The sequence below is a fragment of the Leucoraja erinacea genome, chromosome 1 (genome assembly GCF_028641065.1).
Source record: "Leucoraja erinacea ecotype New England chromosome 1, Leri_hhj_1, whole genome shotgun sequence".
NCBI lineage: Eukaryota > Metazoa > Chordata > Chondrichthyes > Rajiformes > Rajidae > Leucoraja > Leucoraja erinaceus.
In genome coordinates, this window is record NC_073377.1 from 101,857,124 (window position 1) to 101,882,330 (window position 25,207).

Here is a 25,207-nt window from a genome sequence, read left to right on the forward strand (position 1 = left end):
AAGGGTCTTGACCCGAAACATCACCCATTCCTTCTCTCCAGAGATGCTGCCGGTCCCGCTGAGGTACTCCAGCATTTTGTGTCCATCTTGAATTTTCTTGGCCCAGCTCTGGGAGTGGAAGTGAGGGCGGATCCGGACCGCAACGGCCGTGAGCCCCAGGCCGAGCTCGGCGATCGTTTGCCTGCTTCTGCCGCTGTTGGAGGTGAGACGATGCGTCGCACCGGGGTCTTGGGCCTGTCCCACTTTGGCCATCAGTTATGCGACAGGCAGTTGGCGCGCAAAAATTTCAGAGCCCCGTGCGATGTCGCGCACAACTATATACCCCTCCGCGCTTCTCAGTGGGACAGGCCCCGCGCGGCCATACGATGCCCGTGTGCCTCATCACGACCACGAGGTCGCGTATTTTGCGTGCCAAGGACACGTAAGTGGGACAGGCCCTTTAATGTTTTCGGTCAGAAAATGTGAAGAAAAAAACTTGGTTACACCCGGAGCGGTGATGACCTGGAACTCGTTTCCTCTGAAGCAGAAATAAGTAACAATTTCAAAAAGAAATGGTTTAGCACTATGGAGAAATAAACTTAAAGGTCTATGGGGATAAAACTGTGCAACGGGGCTGAGGGGATTGCTCTCCAGAGCCGGCTTGGGGCAGATGGCATCCTTGTGTACCAGAACTACTCAATGACATTGAAAAGCACAGCATTTGTTTCCATGCAACTACAAAACCAAAGTGGCTGCATTTAGTTAAGTCATCTTCTAATCAATTAAGTTGCATGTGTTACAGACACAGAAAGTAAATGATGAAAGCTCACAAGTTCTTTGTGAATTGCAGAGTGACGAAGAGATGGGCTCTCAGCAATTGGACACTGGGCCTCTGACCTTGTTCCAAGTCAAGTCAAGTCAAGTTTATTTGTCACATACACATACATGATGTGCAGTGAAATGAAAGTGGCAATGCCTGCGAATTGTGCATAAAATTAAAAAAAAAAAATGTAATGTGGGGATGACAGAGGCCAGATGGCAGGCAATCACTCAACATCACGTCGAGATGGGAGAAAACATTTAGGATCTTTCCTGAAATGTTCAAATGGCTGTAAAATATCAGCAAAATGAGCTCAGTATGAAAACCTAGATTTGCCCGAATCTATCTACACTCTATCTCACTTCACTCTGATGAGAAACTCCAGTTTCACATTCTTTTATTTTGCAATTCCCATCAGTGTTCTTCTACCTACCTCAAAGGTGTTGAATCTTGATCTGTGTACTACCAATAGAAGTCAATAATTGAATCGGAGCTTTTAAGTTAGTAGGAGCTTTTAAGTCAGTGTCTCTCAGTTCTGACATTGAAACCGAGATGCCTTTGTGTACTTAGCTGTTTATAAAAGCAGCTGAATTGGTCAATGAGATGTAATCAATTTAGTGCAACAATGACACATTTTCAATTTTAAATCATTTTTAGACGCAACATTTCTCACCGGGACTAAATTTGAGCACCCTGCTCTTGGGGTTGTAGTCGATGCCTGACTGTGCAGAACCATCCCGAGTGCTGCAGCGAACCTTCGACGTCCTGTTCTGATCCCCCTTCCTCAGCACCTTGATGTTGAGTATAGCAATGGCATCAGGGCCCGACGGCTCATGCACCTGGTACGCTGCCTCTTCAAATTCAATTGTTGGGGCTACAAACAAAATCACAAGTTAAAACAACAACTTAGAATCAAACCACTGCTGGAAGATCTGTGGAGGGGAACGGACAGACAACGCTTCGGGTCTGAGGAAGGGTCCCAACCAGGAATATCATCTGTCCATTCTTTCCACAGATGCTATCTGACTTGTTGAGTTACTCCGGCATGTCGTGTAGCGGTAGAGTTGCTGCCTTACAGCGCCAGAGACGTGGTTCGATCCTGACTACAGGTACTGTTTGTATGGAGTTTGTACATTCTCCCCGTGACCTGCATGGATTTTCTCCGGAGTTTCCTCCCACACTCCAAAGATGTACTGGTTTGTAGGTTAATTGGCATTCCTAAAATTGTAAATTGTCCCTTATGTGTATAAGATCGACTCGGGGGGCGCTGTTCTGGCAGCAGCCATGTCAGCAGTGCGTCAGTTTTTTCAACTTTTTTTTATTTTTTAGTATGTTTTAAAGTGTGTATTTAATGTTTTTTTGTGTTTCATGTGTGGTCGGTGGTGTGGGGGGGGGGTAAGGGGGAAACCGCTTCGGTCGCCTCCTCCATGGAGAGGCGACTTTTTCCAGGTCGCCTCCCCCGTGGCCTAACATCAAGGATCGGCGCGGCCTTTCCCGGAGACGTGCCCGGGGCTTCAGCGGTGCGGCGTCTACAGCCCGGGATACCTCGTGGGGTCCCGGTGGAGGAAGAAGCCATCACTGCCGGCCCACGGCCAACTTCTACCGCGGGGCCGGCATGGACTTACCATCATCCCTGGAGGGGAGCTTCAACCGCCGGCCCTGCAGTCTACGGTGCTTCTGGCTGTGGTGGGGACTTTAAATCTTGACCGCCGGCCTGCGGCCTACAACAATCTAAAGCCGCGGTCTCTGGTGAGGAAGAGCCGATCCTGGACTGACTCTGGACTCTGGTCCTGTCCACGGGGGGGGAAATGGAGGAGGACTGGCCAAATTTTTGTGCCTTCCACCACAGTGATGAATGCTGTGGTGGATGTTTGTGTTACATTTTGTGTGTTCTTTATTATTGTATCGCTGCTGACAACCCAATCCTTGCCGGGTCACTGCTCATGCGGTCGACCGGTAGGTGCAGAGAGTAGCTTTGAATGTTTGTCTCTTCGTTGATTGTGTCTCTTTCTTTTTTTTTTTTTTTTAAAAAGCTACTGCAATGCGCCCTTTTAAATTGCCCCTCGGGGATGAATAAAGTGCTTGATTGATTGATTGAGATAGTGTTAGTGAGTGGGGATCATTAGTCGGCACAGACCCAGTGGGCCAAAGATCCTGATTCCACACTGTATCCAAACTTGGTGCTTTGCTCAATATTCCAGCCTCTGCAGTTCCCTGCGTCTCCAGATCCTTTACACAACTCATGTGAATCTGTCAGCATGCTCTTGCAGAAACATAGTAAGCAGCATGCATTTAGACTGAACTCCACAGAAATTATTATTTCGACTAATCCTAAATAGTGGAAAATTCCTCAAATCATGTCTACTGCACACAAAACTTGTGCAGTGATTCATTTCTGTCATTTAATATTTATGTTAGGGTTCTGTGAACCAAGCGTAACACTGAATATTCCACAAATTATTAATAAGACAATCTAGTAAGCAGTGAAGCCACAGTTTGACCCACTGTGGCCTCTTCACTGCATCTATCCAAAATTAGAACAGTAGCAGTGGAGAAACAGAGCTGGTTATCACTGCCTGACATATCAAATTAAAGCCAGCAAATGACACAATACAACACTGCCGTGTTCTGCAAAGATTTTCCTATGCACTGTCCAGCCAGACCAGAGGTATTCTTAGTTTAGGTTCATTTAGAGATACAACATGGAAACAGGTGCTTCGGCCCACCGAGTCCATGCTGACCAATGATCACCCATTCATACTAGTTCTTTGTTATCACAATTTTGCATCCTATATAACAGGGACAATTTATGGAAGCCAATTAATCTACAAACCCGCACATCTTTGGGTTGTGGGAAGAAACTGGTCACAGGGTGAATCTGCAAACTCCATATGGACAGCACCTGATGAACAGGATCGAATCCGGGTCCCTGGTGCAGTACAACTAAAAAATAAGTACAGGTAATGTGTGCAGATAAATATTAAAATAACCCAGTCCTTGTGTTGTTTGTGGATGATCAGCCATGATCACAGTGAATGGTGGTGCTGGCTCGAAGGGCCGAATGGCCTACTCCTGGACCTATTGTCCATTGTTGCCTTTAGAGCAGAGCTTATTTATAACAGTTGGCCTTCCAGTCCTCAACTCAGAGTTACCTGTCACCCTTCACCTCAGATTACTGGTCATCTCTCCTCAGAGATACCTATTATCCCACATCTTTCAGATTTATTTAATGAAAATAAACATTTTACCATTGAAGCACAACATTTAAAGCATAAATTATTCAGAGGTATGAGAAGGCAGAGTCTACAGCTACAGAAAGATGCGTGGAAAAAAGGCAGCTTACCATCTTCATCGTTTGAGATAGTTACAGTGGCCACGTTATTTTTCCCGACTTTGGCCCCACTCCAGTGATTGCCCATAGGATTGCCCAAGTGAAGTTGGAACTTTTCTTCAGGCTCAAAGACAGTGTCATCATTTATTACAACTGTGCAATTCTTTACCTATGTTTGAAAGGTAAATATTAGTCTAAAGAAGCACGGCGCTGTTCAAGATGAGTGAAGAGACCCCCCAAACACACCCAAATTACATACAAACATTGTGCAAAAAAAGCCACTTTATAGCTGTTTCAAGGCTATAAAAACTAGTTCCTGTGGAGATTCTGCCCATTAGGGGAAAATGGGCCAAAATTGTTTGTGCAGCATCATTTGCACATGCAATGGTGTCATCAACATGTGCAATGCTCACCTTGGCCAGGTGAGCATCACCTGACAAAAATAGAGCATCAGATACAGTGTTCAGCCAGGAATCTGTGTCTATAACATCGAGTAAAACAAGGATCAAAGACTGTGGCAAGATGGTGAGGAGGCATGAATTAAAGATTCCACACTGAGATGACAGATTCTCTGAAGTTTTAAAGCCCAGGATCTTTTGCATATCTTTTGCAGTTCTTCCTGAAGCTATACACAGCAGAGATACATGCTGCTATATCTGTGAAATAATGATCCATAACTAGCAGAGGCTCATGGAGACTTGGGTTTACAACTCAATCACTGTGTTATTTAGTAATATGTAATGGGATAAACTTGTTTGAGCCTGATATGTTGTAAATAGATCAAAAAATGCATGGTTGGTTGAGATGAGTGTTGAGCAACTCTAATCTCTGCAGGTCTGCTGAAGCCTGTTTCCAGCTCAAAGTAAAATAAGAATCACCAGAGAATAAAGGATACCTTGGGGCAATAACATGTCAAGAGTTGTTACGATCTAAACATCATGAAAATTCTTTGATTTGATGAGTGCTTAAAATAAAAGCATTTTTTAAAAGTTCAATCAATAAATAAATATGCTCTGTGTAACCTTCAGGATAAGAAGCTAACTTGTATTCAGTTCCTGTGCTGCCCACTTTGGACAGTCTGTAGCCAGTGACAGTTTCAGGGGAATTAAAGGAAGTATTTTCTTGGATCATCGTATGTAGACCAGCTTTGCATCAATCTAGAGTATCTGCCCAAAATATTTGACTAAAAGGCAAGAATCCTTGCTCCATTTATTGAAGTCTAGCTCGTTATACCTTGCAAATTTACCTTCTTTTACAGAGGCAGACCAAGTTACAACTCCTAAACCAAGTACAGCTATATTTATATAAACTGGTCTAATGTGATTATATTGTCTCAGTCAAAAGAAAATACATTCATTACATACAATGAAACCAGAGATGCTATCTGACATGCTGAGTTACTCTAGTACAGGTGCACAACCTTTTATCCGGAGTTCCGGAAACCGGAAAAACTCCGAAAACCGGCCATTTTTTCCAGGATGTCGTCTGCACACCAAAGCTCGCGTTTGGCGCCAAACTTGACCCGAAACGACCCACGGTCAACCCAGGTCTGTACTACTGTAGCGGCTGCCTCCTCCCCGGAGACCGGGGAGACACTTAAACATCTGAAAATCATTGCTTAAATGTTAGTCAGTTAGTTTGGAGGGCTTTTATGTGAAGGGGGAGGGGAGGGGAGGGGGTGAAGGGGTAAACTTTAATTCTTAGCCCCCTACCTGGTCGGAGAGGCGGGGGAGCGGTCAATGCCTTACCGGGTCGCCGTGCAGTAAGCTCCGCAGCGCTGGGGCTGCGGGCGTCCGGACGCGGGCGGCGCCGGTTGTAGCTCCGACCCCGGCAACTCTACCCCTGGCTGCGGGGCGCTCCAAATCCACCGCCGCCCGCGGCCGGACGCCCGCAGCCCCAGCTCCGCGAATGTTGGGAGTCGGCGGCGTCGCAGCGCTGGGATACCAGTGGGGAGCGGGCAATGCCTTACAGGGTTGCCATGCAGTAAGCTCCAGAACGCTGTGGCCGCCGACTCCCAACATTCGCGGAGCTGGGGCTGCGGGCGTCCAGCCGCGGGCGGCGCTGGATTTGGAGCGCCTCGCAGCCAGGGGTAGAGTTGCCGGGGTCGGAGCTCCAACCGGCGCCGCCCGCGGCCGGACGGAGCCCCCAGCTCCGCGATGTTGGGAGTCGCCGACCAGGTAGGGGACTAAGAATTAAAGTTTCCCCCTTCACCCCCCACCACCACATAAAATCCCTCCAAACTAACTGACTAACATTTATGCAATGATTTACAATAATTCCCTGGTCTCCGGGGAGGAGGCAGCCGCTCCAGACTTTTCAAGCCGCCCGCGCTACCTACCTAATCTACGCTAAAAATCTTCCATTCAGAAATCCGAAAATGTCCGAAATCCGACAAGTGTCTGGTCCCAAGGCTTTCGGATAAAAGGTTGTGCACCTGTACATCGGTATATAAAAGCATCCACAGTTCCTTTCTGTACAGTTTAGCCCTTTAATTGTCAAGGACTTTCTCCTGGGGGTGCACACACCTCACCCACAGTGGTGAGGCAGAGGCCTAGTGTAATTCTGTGGAATCAGCCAAGCACCCAGAGCAGAAAGGTGAGAATGCCGCCATTTACAGGTTGCCTCCCTGTCACACTCCATCCTGTCTTAGAAAGACTGACGATCTTTCATGGACACTGGATCGAATTCTTGGAACACCCTTCCCAATATTTTGTGGGAGTACCTTCACCACACGGCCTGCAGCAGTTCAAGGAGCCAGTTCAACACCATCACTCAAGGGCAATTTTGTTAGGCATTAAATACCGACCCTTGTCAATACTGCCCATATATCAACAATGAATAAAATAGAAAAATGCTCCCATGAAGCAAACTGGAGGGTATTGTGGTGTTATTAATCCCATATACCACATTAATACCATATAATACATAGTATATAATAAGGTGAAGGAAATTACAAGAAAGTGGAAAATGAACATATAAACATATAACATGAGGTTTACCTTTTCTCCCTTTTGGAATGTAAGGCGTGAATCATCTGAATTTCTTCTTTCTTCAAAGTCTTCCATCAATGCCGCAGTCAGCTGTTGTGTATAACATCTCACAGATGATTCATAGCTGAGATCGCCAGTTCGGATTACGGAAACATGCAATTCATCTTCCTTTTCCTTTACTCTGTAGACATCCTTACCAAACTGCATGCTCGGGACTGAAATACCCAGAAAGATTTAAAATTTCCTGTTAATTCCTTGAAAATAACCTTTTATTAATGCCCATGTCCCACTTAGGAAACCTGAATGGAAACCTCTGGAGACTTTGCGCCCCACCCAAGGTTTCCGTGCGGTTCCCGGAGATTACAGGTGGTTGCCGGAGGTTGCAGGTAGTGGAAGCAGGTAGGGAGACTGCCAAAAACCTCCGGGAACCGCACGGAAACCTTGGATGGGGCGCAAAGTCTCCAGAGGTTTCCGTTCACATTTCCTAAGTGGGACAGGGGCTAACCTCACTCCTTAATATTTTGAGATGTATTTTATTCACCATTGATCCCACTTAACTCAGAGCATGACGTTTAAAAAAAGTCTTAAGTAGTTGGCACAGTGGAGTAGCTTGTTGAGCCACTGACTCACAGCACCCGAGATCCAGGTTCAATCCTGTCCTCGGATGCTGTCTGTATGGAGTTTGCACATTCTCACTGTGACTGTGTGGGTTTCCTCCAGGTCCCTCCCCCCCCCCCCCCCCCCCCCCCCAGGTTCCCCCTCCCCACCCACCACATCACAGACGTGATGGTAGGTGCATTGACCTTTGAAAATTCTCGCTTGTGTGTCGGTGAATGGTGGAATCTGGGAGAATTTATAACAATAAAGTGAGAATAAAATTGGATGAGATTAGTGTAAATGGGTAATTAATGATCAGCATGGAATTGGTGAGCCAAAGGGCTTGTTTCCTTACCATATCTCTCCATCTGTTTAGTCCTTTGTTTAAGTGACAATTTCATACCTTGTATATGAACACTTCTACTCACTAATGCAATCACCCACTGACAATTTCCAACATCTCCAGCATTCACTGGAATTTTTCACTTAATTGTAATATGCTCTTCATTAAGTTATGGTATCACTGCTACTATTGCACCCACATCAAGCCTACATGACATTGTTCTGGATTGCCATAACACATTTAAGTTTCTGTTCAGTAGCAAATCCGCTCCTGAAAAAGGCATTAATATGGAAAAAAGGTTCTTGCTTCCCATCCTAAAGAAATGCACCTGATTGAGGCAGAGAGTGTGAGTGAAAGTAAATAAAACAAATGACAGCATAAATATTGTGCAAGTTGACGGTTCCTTGTCCTTCCTTGTACTCATTCACAGAAACACAAATGTGAACAGGTCACATTCATAAAGTGTGTTATACAGAAGCAGTAAAATAGACACACAAACAGCTGCTGATGCTAGTCTGAAGAAGGGTTCCAACCCAAAATGTCACCCATCCATGTCTTCCACAGATGCTGCTTGATCCACTGAGTTACTCCAGCATTTTGTGGAGGGGTTTATACTCTGTTTTTCGCATTAAAAACTTGACAATGGATCATTACAAAATACTTGAGAATTAATTGTGTAGAAACGTAAGTCACAGCACATTTACTAGTGTAGCAAGGTATCCCAGTGGTAATGTGCCTTGCACTCAGTGTGAGCATTTCTTCCTCTACTTAAGAATTAAGAATTAAGAATTGAACTGTAAAATAAGTAACAGCAGATAATCATGAGAAAATTAACAATTTATAAGCTGACTCATTTTAACGTGACTTTCTTGCTCTTGCATAAACTAATATTATTAGATTTAGAGAAACATTCTGCTAAAACAGTCACTGGCACAACCTACCATCCTGAAAGGTGTCATTGATAGCAACGATGGCTGAGTAGGGTCGAGTCAGCTCTGCTCCTTGCGCTGAGCTCAGGAATACAATGAAAGTTTCATTCCCTTCAATGATTGGGTTCTGTACATCATCCAGAATGGTCAAAGTACAACTCTGTATAGGACAAAGAGGATAAGATTCATGAGAAACCTTGCTTATCAGATGGCTAATTGATATGAATGTTTATTGATGATATTAAATCAATTGGCGAGGAAAAACATCATCATTTACGATGTTAAAAATCCCTCATCCCAACTGCAGTTACATCAATAAGATCTGTACTTCCCAGCATTACCAAAGATCTGACATATGCAAATCAACAAACATGAAACTGTGGGGTTGAGAGTGACCTGGTGCGGGGCCTTACAACGCCCGGCGCGGCTTTAATTTGCCGCGGACTTGCTAGCGCCCGCCGGGGGCTCCAACACTAACACCCGGGGCAGGGCCTTACATCGCCCGGCGTGGCTTTGAGTGGCCGCGGACTTGCTAGCGCCTGCCGGGGGCTTTGACCTCGGCTTTCAGCGCCCACCTCCAAGATGGCAGCACACGTCTCCTCACGTCTCTAACTGTGTCTGTTTGTTTTACTAATATGACTGAGTGACTGAGTGATTTTTCTGTAAGTCATCTGCGAGCATTATCATTCGAATTATCATTCCGTCGGGAAACCACGAAACCACGGAACGGATTTCTTATAGGACTCTCCCTGCACTAATGTGTGGCATCGTTGGTTGAGGCGAAATAGTCTGGTTGCTTTTCTCCTCGATTTTCGGGATCTCAACGTACAATGTCGCTGCTCGTGGCTGCTCTTTTCCTATTAATTTGGAGCGGCACCGGGGGAAGCCCCCACGGGACTGAAAACTCCTGTCCAGTCAACTCTACACCGGTTTTACCATGCCGGGGGACGTGCGCTTCTGGCAGTCCGCTGGGCATTAGTTTGTCACCTATGACTCTTCTGCCCCCCCGCATCTATGGACTTGGCCCGTCTGGTCAGCTTGATGGCCTTACAAGACAACTTTATTATTCCTTCAAGTTGCCTTCGTGACTTTTTTATATTTTTAAAGATTAAAAAAGATCATTCAAGCAAATCTATAAGGTCTGATTATAGGTGTATAATTGTTCTGTTGCTGCTGATTTCAGGGAATGTTCAACCTAACCCAGGCCCAGGCTCTGCTGAGTCTGCTGTTAATTTTAACACCCCTGCTGAATTTGAATCAAGGTCTGGACTTGGTTTCATCCATTTGAATGTGCGCAGTATGATTGCTAAAATGAATATGATTCGTATCTGGGCTCATTCAACTGATGCTGATGTTATTGTCATATCTGAAACTTGGCTAAACAAAGCAGTTTTAAACAAGGATATGAACATTAACGGCTACAATGTGTATAGGACTGACCGACCCAAGAAGGGCGGAGGGGTCGCAGTCTATGTCAAATCTAAGTTTCATGTGAAGATCCGTCTCTCTACATCAGTGAGTAAGCAATTTGAACTTCTGGCTCTTGACATGGAAATCTCAAAAACTCTCCACATCATTGTTGTCGGTTGCTATAGGCCACCTTCAGCTATCAGCTGCACCTTACCATCTTTAATGGAGCTTTTAATGAAATTGTCCTTATTGGTGAGCTAAACTGGAACTGGCTGCTACCAGCATCAGATGATTTTAAAGCATTTTGTGATTCGTTTAATTTCTTTCAGATTGTTGACAGTCCTACTAGACCTAATCTGAAATGTCCGGAAAAATCTTCTTTAATTGATCTTATCTTAACTAATGTTCCTCATAAATATTCTGCTGCTTCTGTTTTTGCAAATGACATCAGTGACCACTGTGTCATTGCAACAGTAAGAAATACAAAAGTTCCTAAAACCAAACCGCGTGTCATCATAAAGCGGGACATGAAACATTTTGTGGAGCAAGCATTTTTTCATGACCTGTTTCTCTTTGGCTGGGAGAAAATTAATGTAATTCCTGATGTTGAAAATGCCTGGAAATTCTTTTATGATGGGTTTTATTGAAATTGTTAACAAGCACGCTCCTTTTAGGAAGTATAGAATAAGGGGCAGGGATAATGCATGGTTCATGTCAGAGTTATCCATTTTACTCCATGAGCGCAATGTGGCATGGTCTAAAGCCAGGAGTACTGGTCTTGGATCAGACGGGTTGCTCTTTAGGCAGCTGCGAAATGCAAGCACAGTTGCAATTAGAAAAGCCAAAGCTGACCATTTCCTTACTGAAACTTCAAATAACCTAAACAATCCGTTAAAATTTTGAAAAACCATTAAATCAATAACTGGAAATAAAAATGCATTGTCAAAGACTCTACCCAAATTTATGAAAAGGCTGACATGCTTGGCTGTTTTAATGAGCATTTCATTGCCTCTGGTTCACTTTTCAACTCTCAATACACAGCTCAAGGCTCCGCTGCTTGCTCTGATAGTAGTTGTTTTTTTGAGGGACAGGCCTTTACTTTTGACGCTGTTACACTTTTAGAGGTGCATAAGGCCCTGAGATGTTTAGGCACAAAAAAATCGGCAGGTCCAGACAACCTTGAGCCTTACTTCCTAAAGTTAGCCGCTGATTTTATTGCATTGCCTCTGACTTATCTTTTTAATCTATCCCTGGAGACAAACGAAATTCCCCTTATTTGGAAATCTGCCTTTGTTCTCCCACTGTTAAAAGGGGGGGGGACCCCACTGGGCTAAACAACTATAGGCCCATCTCCAAACTGTTTGTTTTAATTAAGGTGCTGGAATCCATTGTAAACCAACAACTGAAGGACTTTTTATCAACTAACAGTATTTTATCTGAATTTCAATCTGGTTTTAGGAAAAAATATAGTACTTCTGCTTTAAAAGTAGTTAATGATTTTATTGAATTTTTAGACAATAAGCAACACTGTGCAGCCCTTTTCATTGACCTATCAAAGGCTTTCGATACTGTGGATCATGTCTTATTGTTACAAAGACTATGCAGCGTCAGTTTGTCTGATCAAGCTGTCTGTTGGTTTAAAAACTATCTATCAGGCAGTTCCCAGTGTGTGCGAGCAGAAGGTATTACTTCTAGCTCTCTTAATGTATCCAAGGGTGTGCCACAGGGATCGGTTTTAGGACCTTTATTATTTACTATTTATATTAATAGTCTAGATCATAAAGCTCCGAACGCAAATTTTCACTTTTATGCTGACGACACAGTGATATATTGCTCTGCGTCTACCCCAAATCAGGCTCTCTGTCAGCTACAAACTGTTTTTAACACTGTGCAACGTAACCTGTGTGATTTAAAACTTGGGGGTGATAAAACTTGCTTTAAATGCTGACAAGACAAAGCTTATGCTGTTCACTAAAGCTAAATCAAAGCCCTCGGATCTCCCTCCTATCACCACTTTGCAGGGCTCTGTGATTGAATCTGTGTCTCAATATAAATATCTGGGAATTATAATTGACGATTCTCTCTCTTTTAAACCTCATATCCAGCAACTTGTGAAAAAACTAAAGATAAAATTAGGTTTTTACTTTAGAAACAAGTCTTGTTTTTCTTTTGAAGCCAAAAAAAGACTTGTTGCTGCAACATTTATGTCTGTGTTGGACTATGGTGATGTTTTATATATGAATGCATCTTCAAAATGCCTACAGTCTTTGGACATGGTCTACCACGGAGCACTGAGATTTGTTACAAATTTTAAAACCCTCACGCACCACTGCTCATTGTATGCTCAAGTTGGATGGTTTGCCCTGTCCACCCGCAGACTCCATCATTGGCATATCCTTATTTATAAGACTATCCTCGGTGTTCTTCCTTTATACCTGCAGAATTATGTAATTCGAAAAAGCACAGGAACTTATCAGCTCCGCTCTGAGGACTTGTTCTTATTAACTGTACCTAAAGTCCGTACTGAACTGGGGAAAAGGGCATTTAGTTATGCTGCTCCCTTCGCATGGAACCAGCTGCAGAATGAACTGAAACTTAAGGGGATGGTTTCTATAAACAGATTTAAATCCCTTCTTAATGATGTTGAAGCGGGCTCTTCTGTCTGTACATGCTTTGTTTGATGATGTTCTGACTGTGACTCTATTTATGTGTTCTCTGTTGTTTTTTAAATTATTGACTGTAACTGCAGAACTGTGCTGCTGCCTGTCTTTGCCAGGACTCTCTTGTAAAAGAGATTTTTAATCTCAATGAGACTTCTCCTGGTTAAATAAAGGTTAAATAAAATAAATAAATAAATAAATAAAGTTTCTTGTTTGGTATTTAATGCAGCTTGAAGTTGGAGAAGCCTGCAATCTTGAACTGAATTATGCTGTCTGTGGCCAGCACTTCTAAGGAAATTGGCAACATTTAACTGGTCCCACACAAATAGTTATGGGCCTTGAATACTTGTTCTGAGCCAAGGATTTGCTCAATGACAGATGCCGGCATATTTGTCATTCCGCTGTCACTGAACTCCAAGGACAGAACCAAGGTTTGCTGGGAATCCCCAGAATTACATTGAGACATATGGTGGGAAAGCTATTGAAGAGGAATCTCAGGGATAGGATTTACTCGCATTTGATAGAGAATGGGATAATTAGAAACAGTCAGCATGGCTTTATCTGCGGTGGGTCACTACAAATGTGAGCAATTTGCTGAGGGGGTGATGCAGGTGATTGATGAGGGTAATGCAGAGGAAGTTGTGTATATGGCATTTTACAAGGTTCCCCATGGAAGGCTAATCCAGGAGATTATGAGGCAATGGATCTAAGATGACTTGGTGGTCTTGATGACTACTGACTGACTCATAGAAGACAGAAAGTAATAGTCAAAGAGTTTTATTCTGGCATGGGATCTGTGACAAGTGGTGTTCCGCACAGATCAGTGCTGGGATCTTTCCCTTTTTCCTTCCGCCCACAATATTTAATATGTAAAATAATATGTGATTCTGTTCCATTCTGTTTGTAGTTTGTTTGGTTGTTTGTTTGTTTGTCTTTTTGCACAATGTCCGCGAGCATTGCCACTTTTCATTTCACTGCACATCTCGTATATGTATGTGACGAATAAACTTGACTTGACTTAACTTGGGACCTTTGTTGTATGTGATATATATATATAAATAATTTGTTGTTCTTGGTTCTTGGTCCTGCAAAATATTCCAAATGGAATTTAAATTGGAGGGGGCGGATAAAAATGTAGATGAGTTGGCTAGTAAGTTTGGTGGAGTTGCGGACAGTGAAGAATTGTGGGCACAAAGATTGGTGGAGTTGTGGACAATGAAGAAGGAGATGAAAAGATAAAGCAAGATATAAATCATTAACTGGATGGATGGAGAACTGGCAGATAGAGTTTAATCAGGATAAGTGTGAGGTGTCAAACTCATGGAGGTCGAATATAAGGGGAAGGCGTACTTAATGATAGTCCTCTTAACAGCATTGATGTATCGAGGGATGTCATTTTGCAGCTTCATAAAACTTATGGTTAGGCTGCGTTTGGATTATTGTTGGCGGTTCTGGTTGCCCCCATTACGCAAAGGATGTGGTGGTGTTGGAGAGGATGCAAAAGAGGTTTATCAGGATTAGAGGTTATGAAATATAAGGGGAGGTTGGACACACTTGGAATGTTTTCTCTGAAGCATCAATGACTGAGGAGAAACCTGATAGAAGTATGTAAAATTATGGCAGGCATAAGTATGACAGGCAGTCGAAATCCACTTCCCAGATAGAAATGTCAAATACCAGAGCACATGGCTTTAAAATGAGGGGGAGAGTTTGAAGGAGATTTGCCAGGCAAACTTTTTTTTTTACACAGAGCGTGGTAGGTGCCTGGAACGTGCTGCCTGGAACGTGCTGGTGGAAGCAGATATGATAGTTGTATTTAAGAAGCTTTTAGATAGATAAGTGAACGTGCAAGGAAAGGATGGATCTGGGTTGTATACAGGCAGAAGGGATTAGTTTAATGTGCCGTCATATCTGGCAGAGACAATGGTGGGCCACAGGGCCTGTGCCTGTGCTTATTTATGTTCCACATAAATCTACCACTCCTCTCAATCAAACCTGGTGTAGGATAAGAGAGAGTAGAGTAGAGTTGACCTGGAAAATGGAGAAGGCAAGAGTTTAAAAAAAAAAAAAGATATTTCTACAAACCTCCATCACATGTAACAGTTTATAAGTGCTGCTCCTAATGTCATATTGCAACCTTATAAAACTTTGGTTATCCACACTCGCCTCAACTGAGAGCGTGGACTCATAAATTAACCATCCATCAAGTGTTTTCATCAAATGGGTCATATTTTTTTTTTTAATCTGTTAAAAAGCCCTCACAACTTTGGCAGAATACACAGCTCTGCAGGCAGTGGGCTAGGTTCTGCATGATCTGGCCCAGGATAAGGAGGCAGGATTCCACCAATTCACACAGCTGCTACAAAGTCTGATAACTGAGAAACTGACTGATAATCTTTCCTTTTTAAATGCTTTAAGGGGCTGTCCCACTGGGGCAACCTAATTGGCGAGTTTAGAAGAGTTTGAAAAAATGACATGTTGAAGACCTCCTTTGACTATGTCGAAGACCTCCTTCCACTAGCTACGACTAGCTACGACTAACTTCGGGAAAATTGGACACTGAATAGTGGAGAGTGAAGACGACCTCCTTCGATCTCTTTCGACCTCCCTCCGACTATGATGAAAACTATCTACGAGTACCTTCGACTATCTTCGACTATCCTCAATCACCTATGACCAACATGTCGACCTACTACGACCTACTACAACTAAACCTACAAGTGAAAAAAGTATAGATTTTTTCCATGGCGACTTTTTGTACTCGCTGGCATTTTTTAACATATTGAAAAAACGGCGCGACCTAGCTGAGGCCTCGAGTACGCGGAGAGCATGAAGGAGAATTACGAAGACCTCCTACGACCTCATGTCGACCATGGTGCGAGTATGAGTCAAGAGCAAACTCGCCAGAACTCGTGGATTAGGTCGCCCAAGTGGGACAGGCCCTTTCTGTTTTCTGCCCTTCTCCTCTTTTATTGCCACAGCAGGCCATTTAACAGTTTCTGGTGAGACTACCTGAACTTCTGTCTTTAGTCCCTTGCTGAAGGTGCACACAGGGCATATGTGTGAGTTTTCCTCAGAGGGAACTACCCAAGTTTCAGAGTCTTTGTGCAGCAAAATTACTCAGTGTCACCTGCAAACTGCGCACGGCACAAAGAAAGCAATAAATACGTGGTGTCACGGAAACTTCGGCAAAATGAGAAATTTGGGTCTGTGTTCTTGTGTTCTTTAACTCAAACCACTAAACCTCAACTGAGAGCGTGCACCCAAAAAGAGATCACCCATCAAATGTTTTCATCGTTCTGCAATATTTGGTAGTCTGACCTAGCAGACATGGCTGAGATTGTGATTGGAATGTGTCGGAATTATCGGCATAAAACTATTTCACTTCCCTTCTGCTTTCACACACATTATTATCAAGTGGTCATTCACTGTGTTGTCCTATGTACACGGTGATAGCCCCGGTACTGAATAACTTACTGCTTCTGTTTTCCCTGGTGCAAAGTCGATCCTCTTGGAGCTCGGGATGTAGTCAATGCCGGGGGTGGCAGAGGGAGGGTCGGAAGGGCGGGTGGCACACCACACGGAAGTGGGTGAGGACAAATCACTGCCATGCCTGATGATCGGTATTTCAATGAAACCTAGGAATAAATCCATCTCACTGTTACAAATCGCCGCAACCTTGTGTGCAATCACAGCTTTGCAACTATTGCATTTAATACATTTGGTTCTTTAAACCCAATCTCATTCCTGTTACAACATATTAAGGATGACAGGGCAATCCATCTTATTTATATGTTCATTATTCAAACCACTTTCTCAGCTAAAAAAAAACAACATAATGATACAGGCAATATGTTTTATATGATTCAATTTCTTTTTGAATTTACAGTTCTTCCTGCTGCAATCAGTAATTAGCCGATTCACGACCACCGCAAAGTGATTATGTTCCTACCTGCATCTTCACTAACAGTAAAAGATGAGTTTCCAAGAAATACCAGAGAGGCATCATTGGGGCCGTTTATTATGACTTTGGCAGCTGCAAAGTCCCCAACCCGTGCATTGTCAGAAGCATTGGCCAAGATGATCTCAAAGTCCTCCTCTTCCTCGTACTCGCTGTCATCAATCAGCTTGACATCACACGTTGACATGCTTACGCCGGGGCCAAACACCACACGATTCTGGTTTGTCATTCCCCTGGATTTGAAATCAGAACCGGATTCCAGGGCATACAGACTGCTGCCCTTGGCAGTTTTTGGTACGGTGTAGCAGATGGCAGAGACCATACTGCTGGTGTCTCCTAAAGAATAACCACAGTTCAATGAGATGTGTGAATGCAGATTTTTCAAATCACATCGCAATTGTTTCTGTGCTTTTAATTTCTGTATTATTTTCAGAATTTCTATGTTACGTTAACTTCAGTCTCATTCAATTGTATTCCATTCCAGGAACAAGGAGACAGTATGCATTAATGAAGGTGGTGTTTATTGCCTTGTGGAAGCAACAGCAAAGATTGCTTACTACTTCATTGCAAAATTCCTGGTCTATTCATGCACAAAGTAAACTTGCTTTTTCACATTTTTCACATTATTTCCTGAAGTATAGTGTGAATCCACAACAATACAATACAATTACATTACAATACAATACAGGTTTATTCAACACATTGCACATAAAGTGTAAGTGAAATGAATATGTGCATTTGCATTACAATAAATAAATATCAAATTAAAGGACTTCAACCTAAAATGTTATATCTGTTAATCTTTCCACAGGTGCTGCCTAACCTGTTACATCTTTCCAGAACTTTTTTTTGCTTAGTTGACAAAGTTGTCGCCTGGATTAGCACATATTAGCTATAAATAGAGCTTGGGCATGCAGTACTCGGGTTATTTTGCTTGAGTGGAGGTCAAGGGGTAAAAGGATAGGCTGCATATGGAGTACTGGTCACCCCATTACAGACAAGATGTAGAGGCTTTGAAAAGGGTGCAGAGGTTTACCAGAATGCTGCCTGGATTAGAGGGTATTAGCGAAAGGGAGAGGTTGGACAGACTTAGATCGTTTTTTGCTCCAGCGACGGATGTTCAGTCAAGAATGTTTTATTATCATATGTCCCAGATAGAACAATGAAATTCCAACGTGCAGCAGCACCACAGAATATGTAAATATAGTACGCTGTAAACAATATAATAAATGAGATAATAAAGTTCAGTTTGTGTACTTATACATACATCAAAGGTTCAAAGGTTCTTTATTAGTCACATACACCAATTGGTGTAGTGAAATGCGTATTGCCATTGCAGCACATGAAAAAATACAGCCATAACAATAATAAAGAAATTTAAACATAAAAAACATCCCCCCCCCCAATGGTTCCCATTATGAGGGAAGGCACAACGTCCAGTCCACATCCCCATGTCCACCCATAGACGGGCCTATTTTGGCCTCCGCAGTCGTCTTTACGGAGGCCCGATGTTCCAGGCCCTTCACGCCGGATGATGGTGCTCCGGCGTCGGGAGAATCCTCTCAGCGGCTTGGGAAAACTGGAAAGGCCGCATCCTCACCGGAGACCGCGGCTTCCGAAGCTGACAGACCGCGCTGGATGGAGCTCCACCACTGGCGATCTCGGCGAGAGATCCCAGGCTCCCGATGTAAATTTCAGCGCTGCCGCCCGATGTTTTTATCGGCGGTCTCAGCTCACCGGAGTTCCAGCGCAGCGACCCGGGCAAGGCATTGCCCGCTCCACTTCGCGATAGCGCTCCAGCGCTGCGCCGCCGCCGTAGCCGAGGTTCTTGTCGGTCCCGACAGGAAACGGCGCTCCAGGCCCGCTTGTAGGCGAGGACGGGTCGAAGGTGCTGCCCAGAGAAAAGCCGCCTCTCCGACCATGTAGGGACCCTGAAAAGCAGTTTCCCCCTCCCTCCCCCCCACATAAAAAAGACTAGAGCTCCAGAAACAAAACACTTTAACTAACTAAAAATTTTAAAAAGCGGTGAAAATACAGACAGCTGCAGGCTGGGCAGCCATACCCATACAGGATGGCACCCCCTGAGGATGAGGGGTATTTCATATGAAGTACTTCATTCTTCATATGAAATATGCGTATATATACATACACACACACACACATTCTGTATGTACACGTAAAAAACAAACAACAATAATAGTGCAATAATAACAATAAGAGCCATCATCGGCTCTGACCTTCCTTCCATCGAGGGGATTTATCGCAGTCGCTGCCTCAAAAAGGCTGGCAGTATCATCAATGACCCACACCATCCTGGCCACACACTCATCTCCCTGCTACCTTCAGGTAGAAGGTACAGGAGCCTGAAGACTGTAAGAACCAGGTTCAGGAATAGCTACTTCCCCACAGCCATCAGGCTATTAAACCTGGCTCGAACAAAACTATGATTATTAATAACCCATTATCTGTTATTTGCACTTTATCAGTTTATTTATTCATGTGTGTATATATTTATATTATGGCATATGAACACACTGATCTGTTTTGTAGTAAATGCCTACTATGTTCTGTGTGCTGAAGCAACGCAAGAATTTCATTGTCCTATCAGGGACACATGACAATAAACTCACTTGACTTGACTTGAAAAAAATAATAGTCTATGTAGCTCAGAGCTTAATGGAGGTTACAGTGTTTAATAGCCTGATGGATGAAGCACCTGTTCCTGAACCTGGACGTTACAGTTTTCAGGCTCCTGTACCTTCTTCTCGATGCAGCGGTGAAATGAGTGTGTGGCCAGGGTGGTGTGGGTCTCTGATTATGCTGGCAGTGACTCCTGTAAATCCCTTCGATGGTGGGGATGTCAGAACCCTTGATGGACGGGGGGGGGGGGGGGGGGGGGGGGGGGGGAGGGGGGAGTGGAGAGCAAAAGGGAGGAGAAGGAGGGGGGGAGGGGGAGAGAGGGGGGAGGGAGGGGGGTGGGGGACGGGGGGGGGGATGGGGGGGGGGGAGGGGGGGGGGAGAGAGAGAGAGGGGGGAGAGAGAGAGGAGGGGAGAGAGGGGGGAGAGAGAGGGGGGGGAGAGAGGGGGGGGGGGAGAAGGGGGAGGAGGGGGGGGAGGAGGGGGGGGAGGGGGAAGGGAGGGTGGGTGGAGGGGGAGAGGAGGGGGAGGGGAGGAGGAAAGGGAGGGGGCGGAGGGGGGGGAGGGGGGGTAGTGGGGAGGAGGGGGGCAGAGGGGGGGGGAGGGGAGAGAGAGGAAGAGGGAGAGAGGGGGGGAGAGAGAGGGGGGTAGAGGGGAGGGAAGGGGGGGGGGAGGGAGGAGGGGGGAGGGGGGAGAGAGGGGGGTGGAGTGGGAGGGGGAGGCAGAGGGGGGGGAAGAGGGGGGGGGGAGAGACGAGGGGAAGAGAAGAGGGGGTAGAGAAGAAATAGAAAGGAATAGGTAACGTTTCGGGTCAAGACCCATCTTCAGTCTGAAGAAGGGTCTCAACCCGAAACGTCACCTATTCCTTCGCTCCATAGATGCTGCCTCACCTGCTGAGTTTCTCCAGCATTTTTGTCTACCTTCAATTCACTATCTATACTGTGTAGTACCAGTGGGAGACCATGAGGGGGCTCCAACGTGGAGACCATGTGGGAACATCCATGAGAATAGCTGGATGTGCCGTGGCGCACTGATACCAAGACGGCCAAGGTGCGCAACTTGGAAATAAAGCAATGGGCTTAAACAATTGCGTACATAGAGCAAGTTAACGTAAATCACCTATTATATGTCGGGGAGAGTGCCTGCACATTAAATGTTTAAACTTACTGAGGAAGTAAAATCTGCTACAATACAACAGATGCTGATAACAAAATTAAAGTTTGGATGTAGTAAGAGTTACAATTGGAACATAAAATACTCCAAAGTTCAATATTTCCAAAGTCTGATGTTATCAATTTATTTATGCGATCTATAAATTGAATAGATTATAGATTTCAATTAATAATTTTGTTTAAGATCGCTGAAATAAGTTGATGCCATCAAACTATGCACAAAGCCACAATCTGCATCTTCATTTGAAGCGTGCATCAAAAATTAAGTACTTCTATGCTTCATTTGTGTTTACATTCTTATAGGAGGAAAGAAAACAAATGATACAGACCTTTCCTTTCAATTGGAGCAAACAGGAATCCAGCACTTTCATTAACTCGATATAGTTTCTTGTCAAACTGAAGTGTGGGCTCGTCCTCTGTATCATTGATATTCACCTTGGCCCTGGTAATTTTCCCGAGCAGTGCGTATGCAGGCATGCTCAGCTCCACGGTGAAGCTCTCAATGTTCTCAAACACCAGGTCATCGTTTATAACTATTGTACAGACTTTTGTGTCTTCTCGCTCATCAAACTGAACCTAATGAAGAACCAAACGTATGAAGAAAACGTTATCCATTCAATCGCATGCAAAGGTATTCGTGTTTCTTTTGAATTCCAGTGACAAATTTACAATAAAGTATCCTTGCTCCACCATTCCTCAGAGAAAAAACTGCTTCCCATCCCCTCATTTCCTTCATTTTTTGGAATTGTCTTACAGTCCTAAAGTTGGCACAGTTCCAGAAACCTAACGGGATAGTCTTCTTGCATCAGCAGGTCATTCTTCATTTGTGAGCTCTTCATGGGTATTTAGTGGGAAGAGGCATCCTGTGCATCTGATCCCTTCTTCACCTAATGTTTATACAAGGGCAGCTCCAAGCAGGAGGTGACAAATGACTCCCGACTTTTGTCTTGATATTTATTATTTCCAACCACCTGCCCTGGCAGAGATCATCACACATCGGGATCCTGCTATCTCCAGTTATGTCAGTAATACACTGGATGGCCCATTTCTGAACCAAGGCATCAGGGTAAAAACCTGATTGCTACCTGGTTGCAATCAATCTGAAGAAGGGTCCCGACCTGAAACTTCACCCATCCATGCTCTCCAGCTATGCTGCCTGTATTACTAAAGGGCCTGTCCCACTTACACGACTTTTACGGCGACTGCCGGCACCTGTCATAGGTCCTTGCAGGTCGCCGAAAATTTTCAACATGTTGAAAATCCAGCGGCGACCAGAACAAGGTACGACTCTTTGGGCGACTACTCACGACCATACAGGCTTCACCCCATGACATGTCGCCAGGGTGCCTGTATGGTCGTGAGTAGTCTCCTAGTCACCCAAAGAGTTGTAGCGTCAACATGTTGAAAATTTTTGGTGACCTATGACGGGTGCCGGCAGTCGCCGAAAAAGTCGCGTAAGTGGGACAGGCCCTTAAGTTACTCCAGCACTTTGTTTGTTTCTTTGGTGAACCAGCATCTGCAGTTCCTTATTTGTACAGGTAAAAACCTTTATGTGCTTTTATTGAATCTGTCCAACCAATAGCTCAGTCCATTCTCTAACTGATAAGAATGCCCACAATCAGCGCAGGGTTGTGACAGGTTTTCATGGGACAAATAGCGGAAATACTCTCATTATCAGATAGTTTAAAGATCGAGTGGTAAAGTGGGATGGCAGTGGAGTACAGACATACCCTAATTCCTAAGCAAAAGAGGAATGCGAGGAAAAACTCACCATTAGCACCTTCATAAGGGAATGGATTTGCAACCAATAGAGAATAATTTTCAGAGGAATGAGCCGAGGAATAATATTGAGAGGATTGCTGTACATGGAGCCAGCAGACTCAATGAACGGTCCTTCCCTCATGTTGCAGCAGTTCTGAGCATTTCAAAGGTTATGCTGTTAATATGTAAATACATTTAGATTTATACAAAAGCATCTTATATTGTACATTCGAAGAAATGCTGCAACACGAGAAAGTTTGTTCATCAAGTGTGTGCTGGTCCAATTACTGTACAACAATCCCCTCAGTCCCATTCCCCAGCTCATGAACAACATCCCTTATTCACCCCTGAAAATTATTCTCTATCAGTTACCACCGGGTGGCGCCTGCAATGGCTGCCTTGCCAACAGTCTGTCTCGTCCCTTCCTTCTTTGTTGTTTTTTAGTATGTGTTAAATGTATGCTTTAGTGTTCTTTAGGTGTGTATGATGCTTTGAATGTGGGGGGTTGGGGTGGGGGATCTTGTTTTAATCTCTTACCTCGACGGAGATGCGAGTTTTCCGTATCGTATCTCCGACCGCACTGCGGCCTAACATCGAGGAGCTGGCGGCCTCTGCTGGAGACCGACTTTGGGAGCTCCAACCACGGGAGCCTGCAGACTTACCTTGTGGAACTCACGGTCCCTGTTGGGGATCGATCTTGCGAACCTTAACATCGTGGAGCTCGCGTACTCTGGTTAGAAACCGACTTCGGGAGATCCAAGCCGCAGGAGCTTCGACCGCCCCGATGCGGGAGCTTTTATCGCCCCAATGCAGGGGTTTCGATCGCCGGTTACGGGAGCTTCAATCACCCTGACTGCGGATGGTGGGAGAATGAAGGGGAAGGAGATAGACTTTACATTCCATCACAGTGAGGAGTGTGGGGAATCCGATGTGGTGGATGTTTATGTTAACTTTTATGTAGTTGTGTGTCTTGTTGTTCTTTTTTGTATGGCTGTATGGTAATCTGAGTTTCCCTGTACCTTAATTGGTACACATGACAATACACTGACCTTTGAACCTTTGAAATCCACTTCCTTTTATTTTCCTTAGGTGCTGATTGTGAGGCCCTTTTATCGACATATTAAGGTCTATCTCTATTTCACCACCACCCCACCTTCCCACCTTGTCCTCAAACTACCTGATAACGGGTGCTCTCCAATATTCATCCTATTTAAACCAGTCACTATCTTGTCCTTTCATTAAATTTCTGCTCAAACCTCATAGCCTGGTGGAAAATGACCATAACGTTGCAACTAAAATCCTTTGTGTTTGGAAATATTCTGTTAAGTAATTTCTAGGATCTTCACATTCTTCCTAAAATGTGGTGAGATAATTATATTCAACATTCCCAATGTGACCTGACCTACGAACACAGAATCAACATCACTTCAGAGAAAGGTTGAACAAGTTAGGGCTTTATTCTTTGGAGCGCGGAAAGTTAAGGGGGGACTTGATAGAGGTTTTTAAAATGATGAGAGGGATAGACAGAGTTGACGTGGAAAAGCTTTCCCACTGAGAGTAGGGAAGATTCAAACAAGGGGACATGACTTGAGAATTAAGGGACTGAAGTTTAGGGGTAACATGAGGGGGAACTTCTTTACTCAGAGAGTGGTAGCTGTGTGGAATGAGCTTCCAGTAAAGGTGGTGGAGGCAGGTTTGTTTTTATCATTTAAAAAATAAATTGGATAGTTATATGGATGGGAAGGGAATGGAGGGTTATGGTCTGAGCGCAGGTATATGGGACTAGGGGAGATTATGTGTTCGGCACGGACTAGAAGGGTCGAGATGGCCTGTTTCCGTGCTGTAATTGTTATATGGTTATATTATATGGTTATAGGAGGTGTTAGTAACCTAGACATCACCAAAGTTTATAAGTTTTTGTAAACTTCACTTCCTTTATACTCTCGGTCTCTATGAATCGCAACTCCATACACTATGTTAACCACTCCCCCAACATGCCCAGCTATTTTCAAAGCATTAAGGGCCTGTCCCACGAGCATGCGACTGCATGCGGCAAGCGCGACCAAACTGGAAGCGGGGGCTGCGCGGAGGTCGAGTGAGTGACATGAAGTTCGAGCAAAGTCCGCTGGAAGTTCACGCGTGACACATGGCGCCAAGATGCTGCGTTCGGCGTCGAGACGCTGCGTATGCCCGTCGAGGCAGTGCGTATGGTGTCGAGGCGGCTGCGGGCCGGCAGGCCGTTGCCGAGCAGAATCTTTGAACGCTGTCAGTTTTTCGGAGCCCCGCGCGATGTCGGGACCAGCTCCGCACAACTCCATACGGCTCCGGCGATCGAAGTGGGACCAGCCCCACGAGGCAGTACGGCTCAAGCGACCACGTTAGGTTGCGCTTGCCGCATGCAGTCGCATGCTCGTGGGACAGGGCCTTTATACACACCTAAATTCCAGATCTCTCTGTTCTTTCACACTTTAAATCTGTGCCACTGGCTTGATGTTACTTTTGTTTCTTCTTTCTCTCAAGGTGTATAATTTCATTGGCCTATTGTCTGATCATCCAGCCTGCTCATCAGTCTTCTATTTTTGTCTACCTCACTGTTTTCAACTTCCAAATTTTGCAT

At 44.6% G+C, this 25,207-nt stretch overlaps 1 protein-coding gene across 1 annotated transcript in view; it reads right to left on the minus strand.

Annotated features, from left to right (window-relative positions):
• The window catches only part of fras1 (Fraser extracellular matrix complex subunit 1), a 515,676-nt gene that overhangs the window by 52,841 nt on the left and 437,628 nt on the right, over positions 1-25,207 (minus strand). The window contains 7 exon segments of the mRNA XM_055640301.1: positions 1,473-1,673; positions 4,143-4,299; positions 7,130-7,335; positions 9,002-9,149; positions 16,537-16,697; positions 17,012-17,356; positions 21,159-21,405. Coding sequence (XP_055496276.1) covers positions 1,473-1,673; positions 4,143-4,299; positions 7,130-7,335; positions 9,002-9,149; positions 16,537-16,697; positions 17,012-17,356; positions 21,159-21,405 — 1,465 coding nt within the window.